Below are 20,609 nucleotides of genomic sequence, written 5' to 3' on the forward strand. Positions count from 1 at the left end.
TCTGCCTTAAAAGAGGTGAGACAGGCAGCAAGGTTAATGGAAAGGTGGATCTCAGGGCTGACTGATTTGGGGAGCCTATGCAGCCTCTCTTGTCATGGTTCCTTTTCCTAGGGGCAGGACGTGGCCTCGTCACTGAACTACCAGGTTAGTGGACCCATCTTCATGGCCCAGACATGGTCTAGAGAAGGTCAGGCAGGTCAACACATTGAATCTGATATTCGCAGGGCCTAGATGGTAGGGGTAGGGGCTTGACTAGGTGCTACGTAAGATTCGCTACCATTCCAGTTCATCCTTTGTCCTAGAGAACTGGAACTGGCAAGGAGGAGCTCAGACTTCCCCAAGGTCACCCGGCAAAGCCACATTAGCAGGGAGGGCCCACAGACATCCAGTGCCCAAACATACTACCTCTGCCCAATAGACACCCACTACCCAGGAAGGGGTGCCATGCTTTTCTATTTACTTCTTGCCTTAGGGGACAGAAGGCAGACACTGAGCTGGCCTCCTTGTCTGAGCTCAGTGTCAGGCTGTGTATTCTGCAACCAGAAACTGATCAAATGGTCTTGACTATTATCAGTTCATTCAGTGTGAGTCTAAGGATAAAGTGGGGAAAAGTGAGCTCTTTGGTTGGAGACACAGAGAGGAGTGAGCAGGAGAGAGCCAACAGATCTCTGATCCACTGTTAAGAGTCAAAAGGATTGTTTTCCATGCAAGGTTGTAGCCTGGGTTGGGAGAGAAGGGACACCGGGAGAGAAGCCATGTTTTTGTAGTTTTGGGTGGGGCGGGCGCTCCATGTGGGCCACAGTAATTGCATAAAAATGGCTGGAAGACTAAAGGACACTGTGAGGCTGGACCTTCCTGGACTCCAGCCTCAGATGACCAGAGCACTCAGGCTCCTCTATATCACTCAGAACTGCTCCACTGACATCAAGGTCACACTGCTTGTGGGTAGCACTGGTGCAAAACCTCCAGGTAGCTGCTGCCTCTTGGCAGGGAGCATGTGCCGGGCAGTCTTGTCCATCCTTAGATCTCTCCCAATCCATCTCCCACAGCATTTCTGACTTGGCCCAGCGCCTGTTCTTCTCATGCCCACCAGGGAACATCTGTTAGACAAGCCACCACCACTCCACACCGTGAGGATAGACATCCATGGGCTCCTCTCTCCCAGGGCAGCAATGAAAGTGGACAAGGCCAGCCAGAGAAGGAGCTCCTCTTCCTCTGATTTTAACCAGGCTCCCCCTGCTCTTGTGGGGTGCCTGCCTGTTGCTGCAGTGGGGTGAGGCCCCTGTCCTGCTCAGCCTGGAGTTATACTCTGACCCAAACCAGATGCTGCTCTTGAGCTGTCAGCTTGCTCCGTCCACAGCACCAGCACACACCACCATTCAAACCCTTCTTTAGTGGCAAGGTGGACGTCTAAAGCAGGACAGATTCGAAGTCCTGGATGACTGACAAAGACAGAAGGCTTAAAAAGTAGGTCAGGTCTGAAGCAATTCTTCACACTTGCTTTTTATATCTTAGTGTTCAAATATTGAACATTCATAAGAACATTGGGTGCCACATCATTCACACAGACACTGACCTGCAGGGTCAGCCTTGGTATTAAGTGGCTCGGGCTGGCCTAGTCTCCTCTACCTAATCCATAAAGCTCTGCCTCATTTCTCCTCTAAACCTCTGATGGGACAGTGCTGCCCAACAGCAGCACTGCTCCCTGTTCTGATATCCAAGGCCGAGACATCCTATAGACTGTATATTGAGCAACTCAAGCTGAGAAGAGAGCCTAGAATGGTCCACAAAGTATTCATCGAGAAATGAGGAACCCTGGTTCTGCCAGAGTGGTCTGGGGACATGTGTAATTGGCTCTGGAGCTCACACATCTGCTCTGACAGCCCTTGGTGATGAGTCTCACTGGTCTGGGTAGCATGGGCTGCAGAGGTTGAGGGCTGGTGGGCAATGTGGGTGGAGGCTCCTCTCCTTGTGTCCTCTGTTGGGGACCTTGTTGAACTCTCAGTGTCTCCAAGGGAGAGAGAACATTCCAGGGTAGAAGGCTAAAAGGGACACAGGTACTTGTGCCAGAACTGATATAGCTATGGGCCAGGGACAAGAACAATACAACCGAATGGATCCTGTGGGCAGAGGAAGGCCTGGGAAGTGTCCGTGCCTTTCTGTTCAGCAGAGAAAACAGAGGCAGCAGCTCAGTGGGCTGTAGCCGTAGCTTCTGACAAACAGAACCACTAGATCCCTGTCTCAGGTTCTGTGCCTGGCCATCTCCTCTCTGTGGGCACCGACCTTTAGGGTGTATTTTCTGCCTCCCATAAAGGAGATTGTGCATGAAAAGCCAGGTGTGAGTCTGAGCCAGGGGCTTCTCTCAAACTGGAGGTGGGGTTCTGATACATAGTCCTTACTCTCTGGGGAGTGGTCTACCTTGTGGGGCTCAGTCCTACCTCTGGAGCCACTTGCTGCTCTAACTCCAGACAGGTCTACAGCCTGCACTGTCTGGGGTTGTTTCTCCTTCTGTAACTTCATGAAAGCTCACATCTTTCTGTACATCAAAGTAATCTAAAGCCAAGTACCAGTGGCTCAAGCCGGTACTCCTAGCTATGAAGGCGGCTAAGAGCTGAGGATTGTACTGTGAAGCCAGTCTGGGCAGGAAAGTCTGTGAGACTCTTATCTCCAATTAACCATCGAAAAGCCTGAAGTAGAGCTGTGGCTCAAATAGTAGAATACTGGCCTTGAGCACAAGAGCTCAGGAATAGTGCTTAGGCCATAAGTTCAATCCCCAGGACAGACACCAAAAATAAAAATAAAATTAAGGCTTATTTTTTTCTTTAACTTTTTGTCTTCCATGAGATGGAGGTGTCATATACCAAGGTCATGAGCTAAGACTTTCTCCAGGCTTTATCAAGTGACTTTGCAGCATCACCTCCACCTCACACCCCATAGCTATGTAGAAGTGAATATAAGCCAGCACCATCCCAGCCACCTGCTCAACTGCCACTGAGCCACGGGCCTTCCCTAGTCTTGGTCCCACATTTGTCTCATTCCTATCACTTCATGTGCTCATAAGGCTTTGACTTTCCCTCTAGTCCCTGACTCAGTCCTCACAGACCTCAAAGTGCTGCTTTCTCTGGGAGTCTCTGCTGCAGTTTACCCAGGAAGCATGAAAATCCATGAAAATCCTGGACCCTAGAGCCCAGATCGGTAGCATATAGGACAGAAGAGCCTTTCTGGCAATATTTCTATAGTGTGTGTGTGTGTGTGTGTGTGTGTGTGTGTGTGTGTGTGTGTGTGTGTGTGTGTGTGTGTGTGTGTTGAGGATTGATGAAGTGGCCTAGAGCCCATCTGATAGCTGGACCATTATTTTCTCATGTCTGCACTCTAGCAAGAGGCACCCAGAGCACATGCCTACCTAAACTCTGCCAGAGCAGTGGCCACTTTAGAACAGGGAAGGGGGATCACAGTATTACCTGAAGACTGAATTAGCCAACTCTACCTCAAAAGGGACTGGGCTGGAAAATCACAAATCCAGAGTTCACAAGGTCCTGGTGGGTGGCACACACCACATCCAAAGCCACCTGGCCAAGTCACTTAGATATTCCTTCTGAATTTCATTCTTTCATTTCTTTTTGAAAACTTGGACTAATTTATAGTAAAACTACCAAAGCCTCTAAAAGCACAATGTTGGGTAGAGAAGCAGTGCTGATCTCAGAGACATAATTGTGCAATGGTTGGTTGGTGAACTACTTGATCCAGGTGCCATGGGAAAGTCACCATGTATTCTGCTGTGGTTCCTATGACCAGCGATTCTGAGGATGGAAGCACCTGATACTCAGGTGCTCTTACCCCTGGTAACAAACTCCAGCAATGAGCTGCATGCACACCAGGGACAGCAAAGAGAGTCATTTGGCAAGCAGAGGCCACAATGAGGCTGGAGGACAGGGACGGGGCTGGCCTGCTGCTGCAACTGGCCAGAAGCCACACAGATGCACCACCAATCAGACATCGCTGTGGCCCCAATGAAGCAGCCTATTAAATGGATGAGAAGCCACTGGGAAGTTCTTAGCATTTTCACGTGGCCTTGTGCCCTTGACTGGCCTTGCCTGGAGACTGATGACACATGTGGGCCTCTGATGAGGAGAGCGGGGAATGGCAATGGTCACCTACTAAAGACATGGCCTCTGGGTCCCCACAAGGACAATGTATCTTTGTTATACAATCAAAAAGTCACATGCCCCAAACCAGTATCTCCAATCTAATTGTCAAAAGTTCTAGTTTTCCTTTAAAAAGATAAAATCCCTAAAAAGGAAAAAAAAGCCTAAAACTAAAAACCCTCTAAAAGCTTCACAGCTTTTGATTCATTTGCCAATCATAGGGAGGGTTATAAACAAAATGCGCAATGGTGGGCAGCCCCAAGCAGGTGTGCACTCCTGGGTACTGGACACACAGCCCGGGGTATCTGAGGAAGGCAGGAAGTGGGTGGTTGTAATTTGGTAGAGGTTTGAGGAGTTGCTCATTGAGTTCATTTCTGAGAGGTCTCATGGGGTCAGAGGAAAACACACTTCACAGGGTGCTCCAGCTGGGTGGGAGAGGACAAGGGGGCCAGGCAGGATGTAGGTTTCAAAGGAACGGCTGCAGGAGGCGAGTATTAAGTGTCTGTTTTGGAGTTGGAGTGAGCAAAGGGTGAAGAGAGATCACAGAGGAGGCAGGACCTTCCTGCATGGTGCTAGGAGGGTCTAGGGAAGCCCTAGGGGAGCACGTTCTTTGGTATGTACTACTGGGGATGGAACCCAGGGCCTTTTTGCATGCTTGGCAAGGGCTCTGCCACCGAGCTACATCCTCAGCCCCTGGAGCACATTCTTAGCATCTCCACATGCAGGGAATGGGCTGAGTGTTGGGCCTTGGCCTCCGGCATAGGGATTATGTCCTCTGGGGGCCTTTACAGCTGCACTGACCCACTACACGTGGGTCTTCAGAGTTAGGCATGTGTGCAACACCCTGTGCACATAGAGAAGGTTGGGGTTGCCTTTTTGTTGTCACTGGAACTAGGGACGAGCAGACATGTAGAGTGGCCACAGTTGCAACAGAAAACTACATTCAACATAAGAAAAACAAAATAAATGAGGTGATGGGAGAGATGCAGAACACCCTGGCCTGTGGTGGGGGTGGAGGGGTGGTGGCAGAGGCAGGCATGCTGCTGCGCATGCTTTTGGTGCCCAGGCGCAGCCAAGAGCATACACACAGCCGTTGGGGCTGGGGTGACTGTGGGCAGTGGTATTCAACAGGAAGGGCTCTGGGGTCCACCTTTCATATGGAGGAGGTGACTTCAAGGAGTGGGGGGAGGCATCCTATGAAATGCATGAGAAGTAATGAAGACAGGGGGTGGAGAGGGGAGAAACCAAGGGCTGGGAGGTGGGAAAATACAAAAGAACAAATACAGACAGATGGACACAGATACGGGTCCACTGAGGAATCGAGCACGAGGCTTGCTACTAGACTTATAGGCCCCTCTCTCAGACGTTGGGTGGTAAACCGTCCAGCCTGCAAATGAATATAAAGGGAAGAAAACAGAGAGACACTTATCAAGTATAGGTTGCTGCGATTCCTTCTCCACACCAACAGCCACACCAGCCTGAAACTTAACATCCACGGCTCCAACTAGCCCAGCCCGAGCACCAAAGCCACTGACCATGGAATGGGAGGAGGCAACAGTAGGAGCAGAAGAAAAGCGGCTCGGAGGAGAGGGGTGGGTGGGGTGGGGCGGGGCACCTGGATCAGTCACCATGATTTCTCTGGACAGAGATGGTGAGGACAGGAGAACGCCTTATGGAGCAGCTGCTGCCGTCCATGGCAGCTTTGACGAGACAGCATTTCCTCCTCAGGGCCAAACTCCCAGCTTGAGAGCTGAGCCCTTGTCCCCCAGCCGTCCCCCATGGATTTTGGAAGGACCCGGTGGGTGTTTAGCACCATCAGGCTCCACTGCAGGGAGGTGGGAGGGGCAGGGCAGCCAGTGCCTAGGAACGGGCACCACGGAACAGAGAAAGATGCCAGGTCCCATCCCTTCCCCACTCATTGGGCTGACCCCTCCCAATCCTGGCCACTTCCTGAGACCTGTTCTAGCAAAGCCACCACCTGCCTCTGAGCCGCTTACTGCAATACCTAGTGATGGCAGAACAACTGCATTCTTTGTATCCAGAGTACATCTTTTTTTCCCTTGTCTTTCTCTCTCACTTTTTCTTTCTTTTTCTTTTCTTTTTAAACAAAGCTGTGTGTGGCTCTAGCCCCCTCCACACAATCAGGTGAGCTCCTGGGACACCACTGAGCCCTATGTGGCTGGCACATGCTTGGAGACAGGCAAGCTGGAAATCACCTTGACCACGAGCTCCGCCTCCTTCACTGGCTAAGCCGGAGCAGATGTCTGTGGAAAGGGAGGCTCGGACGGAGCAGGGCTGCTGGGTCTGAACTGCCTTGGCGCACGGGTGCGTGCTGGCGTGGGCAGGGTCCTTAGCGGGAGGGCCTCTGCTGGAATCAGACAAGTGACCTGGGCGGGGGGGAGAAGAGGGGACAGGCACCATGAGGTGCCGCCAGGCAGGGGAGGGTGAGGGCTGGGTATGCTCCCTGTCCTTTGTTGGGTGACCTTGGGGGAAGTTGAGTCTCCTGTAGACAACAAGTGAATGGCCAATCTCCTGGATGGGAGTGTTGGAAAAGATTAAAGAAAGTGCCCCATCCCTACCAACCCCAATGCCATGCTGGACCTATGCTATACTGGTAAGTGACAAGGAGACACACATAGGTTCAAAGTGGCCTATACTCTGCAGTGAGTCTCCTTTTAGCTTTGCAAAATGTTTACAATTTGTGGACTGCTGTGGTTAGGGAGTGCTTAGCGTTAAACCCCTTCCTGCCTGGCATGCCTAGGGGTTCATAGCATTTTCACCTTGGAATACTTGGGACTCTTAGCCATTGTACACTCTGAGGTGCTGCTTGAGAGGCCTCAAAGGAATCCTTGACATGCAAGGACACTTCCTGGAGCCAGGCCATTACAGCACTAGGGACAGACAAGGTTCAGGGTATCATTATTGTAAGGCCTGGAGGACATCTTCATCCTAGCCTTGCTCCCAAAAGCAGCTGCCTAAAACCCAGGGAGCAGGCCAGCTGACATATGCCTGAGAAATGAGATCAGAGGAAGCGTCCACCTTCTGTCTTTGTGTCCTACAGGGAAGAACGAGAAGAGAGAGTGGCCTTGGGCTTCCTCGGCATACCTGCAGTCCAGAGGTGGCTGAGGGCATGCGCCCCTTTCATTTAGGGTTAAGGCCTGCTCTATGCAGGTTCTGCCTACACACAGACTCTGCATGGAGAATAGAGGCTGGGGCCTGCAGGAACTTCCCAGCTCTAGTGAAAGGGGATCCAGTAAGAAGAAGGCCTCAAACATTCTTCCAGATATGGGAGTACTGCACCTACCCAGAGCCTGCTTCCTAGGCTCAGTTAGGGATCCCCCAGCCACTCTTGGCCAAGCCCCAGTCAAGCCCTCCACCCAGCAGCCGACCTGTGCTGGAGGCCACGACCTTGAGCTGCTGCACCAGGGGGTTCAGTAGCTTGCCAGCCTTCAGCTTGCTCTTGCTGGTCTTCCTCCGGCGGCCTGTGGGGGGCGCCGTGTGGAAGAAGCCCACATTAGGTGGAAGTGGCTTGCCCAGGCGACGGTATAGAGCCTCAATCTCCTCCTTCTGTTGGCTCTGCAGCTCTGAGATCTCCTTCAGGTGCCTGGAGGAGAGGAAAAGAGGGAGCCGGGCAGGTGGGCTTCCCCTGCAGGAAGGGTCTGGCTGTGTGGGGAGAGGTAGCAATCTTGCCTGAGTCTCTACCTGGGCTGTTCAGACGAGCTTTCAGAGGGACTATTCACATTTAAGCCAGGCAGGTGTAAGAAGAGGGGCCCCTGGTTTTGATAACACCCCAACATGGGAGAGTAGAAGGGCTTTAAAATTTCAATGACAACTTCCGTGTTGTCTCACAGCCAGGGAGGCATGGATGACCCCCCGCATAGGCTTATGTCTGCAATTAAAGCCATACGCACTAGCACAGGTGATGAGAAAATGAGCTGGTGCTTGAAGCAGGAGAGGCTGCCTCATTTTATCAGGACCATGAGTGGTAACTGCTCCATGCAAATCAGTGGGAAAGATGACCCAGAGGCAGGACATGCTGCTCCTATTGGCTCCGGGGCTCTAGCTAGCTAGTGTCCCATTGGTCTACTAAAGAGGGGCTCTGGCTGGGGTTAAGATAGAGGTGGAATGCAAGTGGCTCACTAGTGGTGGGCACTGGGGTGGGGGTATCTCTAGGACAGCTAAAAGGAAGGAGGCAGTGATCCCTCATGGCCGCCCTGGAGGGAGCTGTGCTCTTGGCCTCCTTCCTCACCACTGTCCTGTACCTCACACTGAACTTCCAGACATTAACACCAGCACCCACAGGACTCCAACTGCTCTAATCAGAGGGCCACAGACCTTTCTGTTCCCCATACTCAGCCCATCTTCACCTTTTATATTGGGAAAATGGGTAGTTTTCATGGGTAGAAATGAGAAATCAAATTCTATTTACCTTCTGTATCTTCAATACCTGCAATCTTTGTTTTATAAAACAAAGATTTTCTTTAGGTAGTAAAGAATATTAGTAAAAGGAAAAAAAATTATCAAGTGTCTTTCTCCTAAAAATTAAGGAGAGAGAGAGAGAGCATCAGGTTCTTTTCAGAAGGAAGTAGGTTTCCCAAACCACTGGGTCAGTCCTCTTATGCAGGGCTCCAGGCCAGGTTTATGCCAAGGCTTGAAGCTTATGGCTCCAAAGCTATTGTTCCCCCTCACTGTTGTGTGACCCCCACTTTGGGGCTACCTCTGGGTTCAGGCTGCTCTGGCCTGCTCTCCATGGGGCTCAAGGGTGCTGGTGGTATAGAACTCCTCACGTAGAGGGGGTGGCTAGGAGGGTACCCTTGTCATGTCTCATGATCACGCTGAGATGTCTTTCCCTGAGGGTGACAGAGGAAGAAGCATACTATGAAGGGAGGGGAGGAGGAGCCCTGAACAGATGCCAGAAACCAGGCCAGTGACAGGGTAGACACTGGCTGAGAGATGCTCCCATCATGGCCACAGAGACAGGTCTAGCAGGCCTTATCACTGGCCTGTCTCCCTCAGCCATATGCAAGTGTGTACTGCTTCTCTAGGATACTGATTCCATCCAACAGTTTGCAGGGCTCAGAATAGGCAGAAGAGGGTTTACCCCCAACCACCACCATGACTTTCACTAACTACAACCACCAAAACACCACCAACTCCACCTCCACCACCATAACCCCCACCCCCACCACACCATGGCACCTTCACATACTTCTCCCGTAAACTGCGCAGCTCCTTCTTGATATCTGCATCCTCGAACTCTGAGTCATTGTCGCTGCTGATGTAGGATGACTGGGAGTGGAAGGAGGTGACGCTGATGGTGGGGACTTTCACGCCTACTCTACTGGGTGTCTCGGGGCCCAGGGAGCCAGCCCGCGAGGACCTGTGCAGGAAGGCAGTGGCCTTCTTGACGAAGTCACTGGCCACACCTCCACCACCAGGGAGGGAGGACTGCTTCTGCACGGAGGGCCTCCTCCGTGGGCATTCATCCCCAGAGTCACTGGATGCGGGCTCGCCCACACCAACCTCGATGGAGGAGGCCGTCTGCACCCGCCGCACTGCCAGCTTCATGTCAGGGCTGGAGGGAACCTCATCCAGGTAGACGTCGGGTGGGGCAGAGTACCTCAGGCTTTGGGGAGAGGCCAGGGTCCACTCATCTTGTGTACTAACCACTGAGAAGCGGCCCACAGTTTTGGCTGGTGAGCTGTTGTCCTGCTGCCCTGGCCGCTTGCGGGGAGACCCTGCGGCCCGAGTGCCAGGAGCCTGGCTGCTCTCTGTGGATGTTCCCAGGCATCTCTTCACGGGCTCAACCAAGATTTCCCTGGGGACCCTGTCATTCTTGTCTGCGGAATCCATGTATGCAGGGCTGGCAGAAATAGGGGCATCCTTGGGAAACAAGTAGAAATAAAGAGATGCCCTGAGAACACAAACACCAACCCTCCCAGCTAGTTGAGATTTCTGTCCAAAAAGTCACCTTTACCTGCGGGACACTGGGTGCTGCAGGTGAGTCTGAGGCCACTCGTCCTCCATCACTGTCACAGCCCAGTGTGTTGCTGGAAGATGACTCTTCTGTGGGAACATGGACAAGATTACCAGAAGAAGAGACAGATGGTTGCTAGCCACGAGACTGAGGGTGAAAGGCTTGAGAACACTGCTAGTTGGCCAGGGAGAGCTGGTGTTCCAAAGGGTTGAAAGCAGTGATGCCCTCACCCTGTGGCATCTTGTACATGTCAATTCACAGAAGATATCTACAAACCAGCACAAGGGAAGAGGCATTACTTGCCTCTAGTACTCCAGTCCTTTGTACATCTGATGGAATGACACACACCCCGTTTCTCTCTCTGTCTCTGGCTTAGGAGGCTCATAGAGCACACAGTAGGGCAAGTTCTACCTTCCTCCTATGGATCTAGGGAATGTCCACTGCCTTGCAGCTGCCCCCATGCTTTCCATATAGAGGTGGGGAACGTTTGTTCTGCCAAAATCCACTTAGATATTCATAGCATCGTTCACGGCCCATACAAAGTCATCAATGCAGCAAGCAACCGAACCAAGAAGCATACATGTCTGTCCCATCATGTACCAAATAATTTCTTAGCTTTATGTAGCCTTTAGGCTGATTGCTTCTCACCCGAAAGTGGGTATAATACGGTTATATAAAAGGTTATAATTCCACATAGAAGGTTATGAGTATAGTACACTGTGACCAAAGTCATCCCTTCTACCTGACAGTATGTTTTGACCATACTCCTGGGGTTGCCATGAAAAGCCAATGAGTGAAGCCCAAATAGCCGATCACACCTTTCATGGAGATCCAACCCAAGGTAAAACTCCCACATGCAAAAAAAAAATATTCAGGAGCAAGCTGGGGCAGGAGCTAAGCCACCATGCTGCATGGGAAAGTAGCAGGATCAATGAAGACACCCCCCCCCACACACACTTCTGCACTGCATACTTCATATAGGAACATCATATTCCCAGGGAGATGAAATTCGGTTTCTATCATGTATTCCCAACCTATGGGCAACACAGGGCTGTCCCCTCATCCAAGTGGGTGGTATTGTAGGGCAATCTTTGAATACCTCGAGGACTGAGGTACTCACAAATAACTGCATTTCTTCCATTTGTCTGCCAGAAAAGTTCACCTGTTCATCTGACATAGAGTCAGCCTGGAGTCCTCTGCTCATGAGTTCTGTATTCTGAGAAGAGTGTGGGTTTTTGAGTGTAAGGTGTATCATTTGCATGCTACCTAAGCTCAGTTTTTTCATCTGTCAAGGGATCCCTGGGTGCCTCTAACACTGGGAAGCCAGCACCAGATGGAGTGACAGGGGAGCTGATGGGTTACAGGGCAAAGGCTGACCCTGCTTTTGCCCTCTCCTTGTCCCCAGTGCTTTCCGAAGTGTGGTATCTAGAAACCAACATAGCTCCTGGGTGGGGAGCAGATAGAGGAGGAGGGTTCCCTTCAATCTTCAAAAGCAGCCTGGACCATCAAGGGCCATGTGCTGCCGTACACACTGAGGTTTCCATTTGTAAAGTCAGCCACATCCCCATCCTTATCTTCCCAGGCCCTAAGAAATTGCAGGCTGAGGGGCTGGGAGTTTGGCCTAGTGGTAGAGTGCTTACTTAGCAAGCATGAAGACCTGGGTTTGATTCCTCAGTACCACATATATAGAAAAAGCTACAAGTGGTGCTCTGACTCAAGTGGTAGAGCTCTACCCTTGAGAAAGCCCAAGGATAGTGCCCAGTCCTGAGTTCAAGCCCCAGGACTAGCAAAAGAAATAAATCAATGAACAAACATTGCAGGCTGAGAAAAGAAAACTGCATTTCTGAAGGTAGTTAGCTCCCTTAGGATGGAGATTCAGGTGTTGAATCATAAAGCAAGAACCAAAGCAAAAGAGCCCTCCCGGAGCTGAGAGTTTGGCCTAGTGGTAAAGTGCTTGCCTAGCATGCACGAAGACCAGGGTTTGATTCCTCGGTATCACATACAAAAGTCAGAAATGGTGCTGTGGCTCAAGTGGTAGAGTGATAACCTTGAGAAAGCCCAAGGACAGTGCGCAGGCCTTGAGTTCAAGCCCTAGGACTAGCAAAAAAATAAAAGAAAAATAGACTCCTCCCTACCTTCCCATCTGAGGTTCACAGCAGCTGGAGCCATGGAGGAACCCAGCAGGCCTGGGACCATCTCAATACTACAGCTTCTGGGAGCTGAAGAAATAGCCCTACAGCATGTTCTAGCCAAAATAACTATGGTGTAACTTTGCTGAAGCAGCCTAGGGGCCTGGGATATATCCCCTGTGTTTATCCACTGCTCATCTGAGAGCCTGGGGACTGAGACATACTCTGTACAATATCCCAGCATCCTTCTCCTCACCCATAGCTCTGCTTCTATAGTTATGACTTTCTGTCCTTAGTGTGAGAGAGAAGTTCCTTTTAGATTAATCTTGGTAGACAATGAAGTGTCTAAGTCACTCCCTCTTTAGAAGGTATACCTTTTTATCTGGAAAAGATCATTTTCTCCTGTAATACATGTAGGGTAAGGCTGTAAATGCAGGAGGTCTGGGCCCAGAAAGACTGGTAACATTAGAGAGCACAGGTTAGGCATGCCCTTGAACCTGCTACCTGTCATTGATGATGATGCACCCTGTTCTTGCTCTCCATCTGCTGAGGTCCATCCTGCAGGAGCTGTTTCTGACTTTTCCAACTAGAAGAAGAATCACACAATCACACAAAAGGGGGAAGAATTGTAAGCTTGGCTAGCAACATCTTGGTAGCTTATTCCTTTCCCCCCTCCCCACCCCCAGCTAGGTCCAAGACCAAGGCTTGAACACATCCTCTTTCAATCATTGGATAGTGTTTTACCAACAGAGCTGCACTTCCAACCCTTCAGTAGCTTAACTGCAAATCTGTTTCCCACCCTATCTGTAGAGCCACCCTCAGTCTACCCCCTCCATGAGACAATTGGGCTATGTTGCCTGGTGCCACTTTCTCCCCTCCCCATTCCATTTACACACACACACACACACACACACACCACTAGACAGAGGCCATTTATGCATGAGTGGGTCACCCAGAGGGCCACACGGGACCTGGGGGAGGGCAGCTCTGCATAGCAAGGATTCCTGCCCACACTTGGTCCCAGTCTAGGACAACACTTCTGGGGTGAGTTCAGCTACTCACCAAGGGCTGGGGTAGTTGGGTAAGCCCAGGATCTCCTCCAAATACCTCCCCACGAGGTGGGTCTCCTCTCAGGGGCTCCAGGGTAAAGTTTCTATCACACACCTCCATGGGAGTCCCAGCAGATGCTGAGGAGGTGGGTACATGCTCCTGGTAGAGCAAGGTCCTCAATTTCTCATCCAGGCTCTTGATGGTGCTATCCACAAAGCCCATCCTGGGGGGCGGCCCTTCCCCATCAGACTCCAGGGCTGAGGGTGGTGGTGGAGGAGCAGTGGGCCCCAAGGGGGGGCTGGGAAGTTGAGGAGCAGCCATGCTGATAGCCCCCACTGTGGAAGGCAGCAGGGGTGGCTGACTCATAGAAGGCTGCAGTATCCCACTTGGTGGGCTGGGCTCCAGTTTTGAAGTAGGCAAGGGCTCTCTTGGGGCACTGACCTCTCTAGCTGAGGCTGTAGGACAGCAGGAGGCCTCTGGAGCTAGAGCATAAGGTCCTTTGTCTGTGCTGAGGGTCTGTGCAGTGTGTTGAGTATGGTGAGTCTCAGTCAGTGGCTGGGGTGTCTCATGCTCACTAGCTTGCCCCTGAAGGGTCACTGGGCCCCCTGCCAGGACAGCAGTCCCTGGTGCTGGTGCTGGTGTGATACTGGCGGCTGGTGCTGCTATGTCTTGGAGTGCAGTAGTCATGGGAGGAGAGGATGATGCCCCGCTGGAAGGGTCACTGGCACCTGCCTGGCTCAGGCGCTGCTGAGCAGCTGGGAAGCCAGGTTTTTCCTTTGAGGACAGCTGGTCTGTGTAGGGCGCTGTGTCTAGAAGAAATGGGGAAAATACTTTTGTATCCACCTTCTCCAGTCCTAATCACATGGGGCCTTCCCTGCCAGGAATGATGTCTTCCTTCTACCATAACCTGGCTTTGGCCCAGCACACTGGTCCCTGTTTCTCTGATGTGCTAAGTCATCTCTGTCTATACATGACTTCTGCCTAACCACTGCTTTTCTGAAACACCTTTCATGGGCCCCTCAATCATCAGTTCTCACCTCTGGTCTCTGCCAGCATTAGACCCTTCCTACTGTCCTTCTGCAGCACGTGACTGTCAGGTGTGGCCCATTCTCTATTATCAGTCTGTACATACTCTGGCCCACACGATAAGCTCCATAAACTATGGCTCTTAGCATGCACTGGCTCCACTGGACAAAAATCTTTAAAAAGAAGCAGGGTGCGGTGGCTCACGCCTATAATCCTAGCTACTCAGGAGGCTGAGATCTGAGGATCAAGGTTCAAAGCCAGCCTAGGCACAAAGGGACCTGAGACTCTTATCTCTAATTAACATCTAGAAAATGGGAAGTAGGGCTTTCCAGGCTCCAGGGTAGGGTGGTAGCCTTGAGCTGAAGAGCTCAGGAACAGTGTCCTGGCTGAGTTCAAGCCCCATGACCCACCAAAAAAAAAAAGTCTTTGAAAATAATTTTTTTTTGTCAGTTGTGGGACTTGAAGACTGAGCCTGGGTGTTGTCCTTGAGCTTTTCAGCTGAAGGCTACTGCCCTACCTCTTGAGTCACAGTGCCACTTCCAGTTTTCTGGTGATTAACTGGAGATAAGACTCTAATGGACTTTTTAGTGCCTGGGCTGGCTTTGAATCAGGATCCTCATATCTCAGTCTCCTGAGTAGCTAGAGTTATAAGCGTAAGGCACCATGCTGGGCCTTAAAAAGAATTTCTAAAGTTGAGGTAAGTGGGAAGTTGTATATCTTTACAAAAGTAGGAACTAGGAAGAATGAGAACCTTATAATCCATCAGACATCTCACCTTTGCTAAGCTCAGAGCAGAGCAGACTGTATCTTGCCAGGCCTACCAAAGGATCCTGGGAAGGAAGGGACTTGGGATCTAGACAATGACACACAGTCCAACATTTTCCTGGAGTGCTCAGAGCTTTCTAGGTACTTGTGGGGTGGCAAGCTGAGAGGAACACACAGTGTACAGTATCTCCCAAGCCCCCATGACCACAAAGCCCTACTTTAAAAAACAACTACTCTTTTATCTTTTTAAAAACATTGACAAAATGTGTGAAACAAAAGTGAAAACCAAAACAAAGATGGGAGTAGGGAGGTTATCTGGACCCTGAAATCTCCCTTAAGCCCCTGGACTCATACCACACCCTCCTACCAGCTCTGAAAGGAGAGAAATTGAGAAAAACATGTTTTCCTGACATGTTGCCATGTCTCACTAAATAGTTTAGTATTATCTGAGAGCACTTGGTCTCAGCAGAAGCTGCTAAAATCTCCTTCGAAGTGTGTGTGTGGCAAATGTCTCTTTTCATTGACAGCTTCTGAGTACCCCTAGGGCTTCTTTCCCTCCTTAAGTCAGCCTGGGAGTATGTGATAAGGTTTTGCTAGTGTATGTTTGTATTCCTAATTATGGTAGCAACACTTAACAGGAGGACTTCTTAAATGCTTAAGTGCATAGAACCATAACTGTAACTGTAACCATAACCATGACTATAACTGGTAACTGGAATTTGCTCAGCTTGTATAACTGAAATTTTATATCTACCAAATAACAACCTCATTCCCCTACTTTCTCCTCTTTCTGAGTGTGACTACTCATATACCTTGTTAAATGGAAGCATACAGTATTGATCCTTCTGTAACTGGCTTATTTTATTTAGCATTAGACCCTCTGGCTCATCCATGTTGCAGCATATGGCAGAATTTCTTGCTTAAATGGCTGGATGGAATTCCATTATGTAGCCATATAGACTGGGCAGAAAGACCTGTAGATTGTACTGTGGTTCTATAGATGTTAGCCTCTTGAGTAGCAAGGATTACTGATGTGAGCCACCAGCACCCAACTGAGTTGAATTTGTTTTTAAAAATTTTTATAATGGATATAATTGTATTTGGTTGTCTGAAATTGGATAGGGAACGGGGGAAAACAAGATGAGGGGTGGGGGAGAGGGGAAGGGAAATGGGGACCATGAGATGTGAAAGCGTATCAATGTGTGGGAATTAATGCACCATTTATCTGGCAAATATCATGTAACCCTTCTATTAATTACAATAAAAATATATTAAAGTTGTTTTTATATGGGACATGTACAGACTTTTTTTTACTATTATTCCCTAAAAAATACAGGACAACAATCATTTACTAAGCATTTACAGTGAATTAGTTCTTATAAATAACCTAGAAATGATTTTGAGACAATTTAACATATCAAGAGGTGACACATAGGCTTTATGCAAATACTGTATTATTTTATGTAGGGACTTGCGCAGCCTCAGATTTTAGTATGGGAGGGAAGGAAGTAAGGGATACTGGTATTAGTTCCCAGTAGATTCAGAAAGATGACTGGACTTAGATGTAGAATGACTAGACTGGATCACATGGTAATTGCACATTCACTTTTTAAAGTATTTACCACTATTTTCCAAAGTAGTTATACTATTTTATTACTATGTATGATTCTGGGTCCTCTACATACTCATCAACACTTTTATTTTTGGTGCTGATTCTGGGGTTTGAACTTAGGGCCTGGATGCTCTCACTGAGTTTTTCTGCTCAAGGGTGATACTCTACCATTTGAACCACAGCTCTACTTCAGGCTTTTTGGTGATTAACTAGAGATAAGATTCTCACAAACTATTTCCTGCTTGGGCTGAATTTGAACAATGATACTCAGATCTCAGCTTCCTGAGTGGCTAGGAATACAGACATGAGTTACTGACACCTAGCTGAGGTTAGTTTTTTTGTTTTTTGTTTTTCCTGCCATTTATGGGGATTACACTCAGGGCCTGAGCACTGTCCTTAGGCTTTTTCCTTAAGGTTAGCGCTCCACCACTTGTGCCACAGTACATTTCTGGCTTTTCTGTGCATGTAGTAGTGAGGAATTGAATCCAGGTCTTCATGCATGCTAGGTAAGAACTCTACCACTAGGCCAAACTCCCAGCCCCTGAGGTTAGTTTTTATATTCTATTTTATTTTTGTGCCAGTCCTGGATCTTGAACTTAGGGTCTGAACACTATTTCCTGAGCTTTTATCCTTTTCTTTTTTGTATTTATTGTCTATCAATTTTATTTCCGTTTTCCTGGCTATCTACAGATCAATAGCTCAGGACCACTCAGTGGTCGTTCCCACCCATTTTGTGGCCTGGGCAGTAGGCACCCACAGACCAGTCTTCACTGGCAGGCTGGGTGCTCCATTCCTCAGCAGAGAACCAATGGATAGGCACCAAGGGCATCCTTCTCACCAGTCTGGAATTTTAGGCTGAGTGACAGGGAATTCAGGAACTAGAATAGTTCATGTGTCCTGATATTCTTCCTAGGTCATCACTTTTACAGCTGTTCTCTGTTCTTCCTTTTTCATCTGTTCAGGATCTCCCATGGGTGCTTGCAGGAGATAGTAGCATGCATGCACAGAGCTTTCTAGGCCCCTTGTTGTTGTATGGAATGGGATTTCCATCATAGCTCAGAGGAGAATCTGTGTTACATAGTGCAGTGGTGGGCAGGTTGACGTAGGACACCTCCATGAGAGGCTGGTGGTTGGTCTCAGGGATCAGTCACCACCAGAGCCAGGGCTCTCAGAGGCTGTGTGGATCTGCTTAGTGAAGGCTCTGGGTGTTAAGTGGCCAGCAGTGATTGGGTGAACTTCAGCACGACATGCCGGCCAGTATTCCTGGAGGAAATGACACTGACGTCAGCAGTTTTTAATGGCAATAATGGCAGATGCTCGGGGCAGAAGTTTCTGGTCCTCTTCAGATTGAAGATGTAGATATGATCACTTCCTTTTGTAGATGCACTGTTGCATCTGGAAGTCAAGGTTGGTACCACCTAGGTGGATTGCTGCTGCAAGGAACCTGAGAACATCTGCTTTCTGCATTTGCAGATATCAAGGGCTCTGGACATTGTGCTACTTTTCCTTTAAGGAATCAAGAATAGTGCCCTGTATGGAGCCTCCCTTGGTAGTGCAGAAAAACACTGAGTTCAAGGCTAGCACTCTGTCATTTGAGCCACAGCTCCACTTCTGGTAAGAGACTCACTCCTGTCTGGCCTAGCTTTGAACTTCAGTTCTCAGATTTCAGCCTCTTGAGTAGCTAGGATTAAAGGTGTGAGCCACCAGTAGCTGGCTGAGGTTAATTATAAGATAAGGTCTTGTGCTTTTTGCACAGGTCTGTTTGAATGAAGATCTTCCTACTAATGCCTCCTTATCACAATTAAGAAAAATATAATCAATTTACTAATTTTTTTTTTTTGGTTAGTTGTGAGGTTTGAACTCTGGGCCTCAGCACTATCCCCAAGATCTTCAGTGGTAGCTAGTGTGCTACCACTTTGAGCCACAGTGCCACTTCCTATTCTCTGGTGGTTAACTGGAGATGAGTCTCATGGGCTTTCTTGCTGGGGCTGGGTTTGAACCTTGATCCACAGATCTCAGCCTCCTCAATAGCTAGGATTATAGGTACGAGCCACCAGCACCTGACTTCCTTTTCTTTTCGTTTATTTATGTATTTATGTATTTATTTTTTAGGTCTGAGACTAGGACTTGAATTCAGTACCTGCTGCTTTTGCTCAATGGCTAGCACTCTACCATCTAAGCCACATCTCTAACCCCTACTATTCGTGTGTGTGTGTGTGTGTGTGTGTGTGTGTGTGTGTGTGTGTGTGTGTGCCATTCCTAGGGCTTACATTCAGGGCCTGGGTATCTGCGCTTTTGTGTTCAAGGCTAGCACTCTACCACTTGAGGTATTGTTCCACTTTTGGCTTTTTGGTGGCTCATTGGAAATTAGAGTCTCATGGACTTTCCTGTCCAGAAAGGCAGACTGGCTTCAAACAGCAACCTCAGCTTCCTGAGTTGCTAGGATTACAGGTATAAGCCACCAAAGCCTGGCATTACTTGCCAGAGTTCTGTTTTCTAACTTTCCTTGAGACTATTTTTTTAGCAATGATTTAAAAGTGTTATTTCAGTTATATTGTTATATTCTAGCAGAAAACACAATTGATATTCACTTAACTTTCATTTGTTAGATCTGTTTCCTAACTTAGGATGTGGTAATGTTTCATAAGGACTGGAAAAGGAAGTAGGTTCTCTATATATTGAGTACTCTGTAAATATAAATTAGGTAAAGTTAGTGGACAGTGTGATTCAGATTTGCTGCAGCCTTGCTGATTTTCTGTCTGATTTATCTGCTAGTAATGGAGGAGTATAAAGTCTCCAACTACAATTGTAGAACTGTCTGTTTCTGTTTTAGTTCTGTTAGGGTTTTTCGTTGGTCATTTCATTTTTGTTAGTCTCTTCTGCTGTTCAACTTTTGAGACAGGATCTCAGTACATAGACTGGGTCAGCCTTGAACTCAGAGAACTTCCTTTCCTCATCTTACAGTATTAGAATTACAGGCAAAAATTCTGAGTTTGTTAGTTCAAGATTTTTTTTTTTGTTCCTGTCCTAGGGCTTAAATTCAGCCCTGTCCCTGAGCTTCTGTGCTCAAGGCTAACATTCTACCATATGAGCCACAGCTCTGCTTTTGACTTTTCTATTGTAATTGGAGATACAAGTCTCATGAACTTTCCTGCCTGGTCTGGCTTTGAATGAAGATCACAGCTTCCTGAGTACGTAGGATTATAGTTGTGAGCCACTGGCTCCTAGCTCTCTTGCAAAATTTTAAAAATGTTATATTACTTCTTTCAAGACTATGGATTTTGGAGAGAAATATACAGTCATCTGACTTATGGTTCCTTTTTAGTAATACATAATCTTTTCTAATTGCTTTCATGATTTTTTTGTGTTTCAGCAGATTGATACTATGTATAGACATGGATTTCTTAGATTTAACCTGCTGGGGGTTTTCTTAGCTTCTCAAATCCCTAGGTTTATGAAAGTTGCCTTTGGGGAGTTTTCAGAATTATAATAATAATTATTATTATTTTGCCAGTCCTGGGCTTGGGCTTAGGGGCTGAGCATTATGCTTGGGTTTTCTCAAGGCTAGAGATCTACCACTTGAGCCACAGCACCACTTCTAGCTTTTTTCTATGTATGTGGTACTGATGAATCAAACCTGGGTCAAGGTTCGGGTCAAGTGCTAGGCAAGCACTCTATGACTGGGCCAAACTCCAGGCTCCAGAATTACTTTTTATAAATACTTTCTCAGCACTGCACTTTCTCTCCTCTCCTGGAATTCTAACACAGCATTAAGTACTTTGTTTTTGTTTCACAAGTCTTTAAAGCTCTTCACTTTATTTTATCTTATGTTTTAGTTAGATACATTTTCTTTTCTCTTTTGGTTTTAGTGTTGGGCCTTGTACTTCTGCTTAGCTTTCTTGCTT

General features: G+C 48.4%; 1 protein-coding gene and 1 pseudogene across 11 annotated transcripts in view; both read right to left on the minus strand.

Annotated features, from left to right (window-relative positions):
- Nucleotides 1–20,609, minus strand: part of Wnk2 (WNK lysine deficient protein kinase 2) — a 120,208-nt gene that overhangs the window by 11,808 nt on the left and 87,791 nt on the right. For 4 of the 11 annotated variants that reach the window (XM_090329903.1, XM_090329902.1, XM_090329901.1 and 1 more), the window contains exons 20-26: nucleotides 13,314–14,110; nucleotides 12,756–12,837; nucleotides 10,123–10,211; nucleotides 9,355–10,028; nucleotides 7,535–7,749; nucleotides 6,362–6,532; nucleotides 5,434–5,532 (exon numbers count right to left, since the gene is read on the minus strand). In XM_090329903.1, coding sequence (XP_090186029.1) covers nucleotides 5,434–5,532; nucleotides 6,362–6,532; nucleotides 7,535–7,749; nucleotides 9,355–10,028; nucleotides 10,123–10,211; nucleotides 12,756–12,837; nucleotides 13,314–14,110 — 2,127 coding nt within the window. The remainder of the gene's footprint in view (nucleotides 1–5,433; nucleotides 5,533–6,361; nucleotides 6,533–7,534; nucleotides 7,750–9,354; nucleotides 10,029–10,122; nucleotides 10,212–12,755; nucleotides 12,838–13,313; nucleotides 14,111–20,609) is intronic. The other 7 variants (XM_090329908.1, XM_090329909.1, XM_090329907.1 and 4 more) reach the window with 4 other exon arrangements.
- LOC150065334 (small ribosomal subunit protein uS2 pseudogene) lies at nucleotides 16,739–18,935 on the minus strand (annotated as a pseudogene).

Source organism: Megascapheus bottae, chromosome 3 (genome assembly GCF_031878675.1).
Source record: "Megascapheus bottae isolate mThoBot1 chromosome 3, mThoBot2.hap1, whole genome shotgun sequence".
NCBI classification, from domain to species: Eukaryota; Metazoa; Chordata; class Mammalia; order Rodentia; family Geomyidae; genus Megascapheus; species Megascapheus bottae.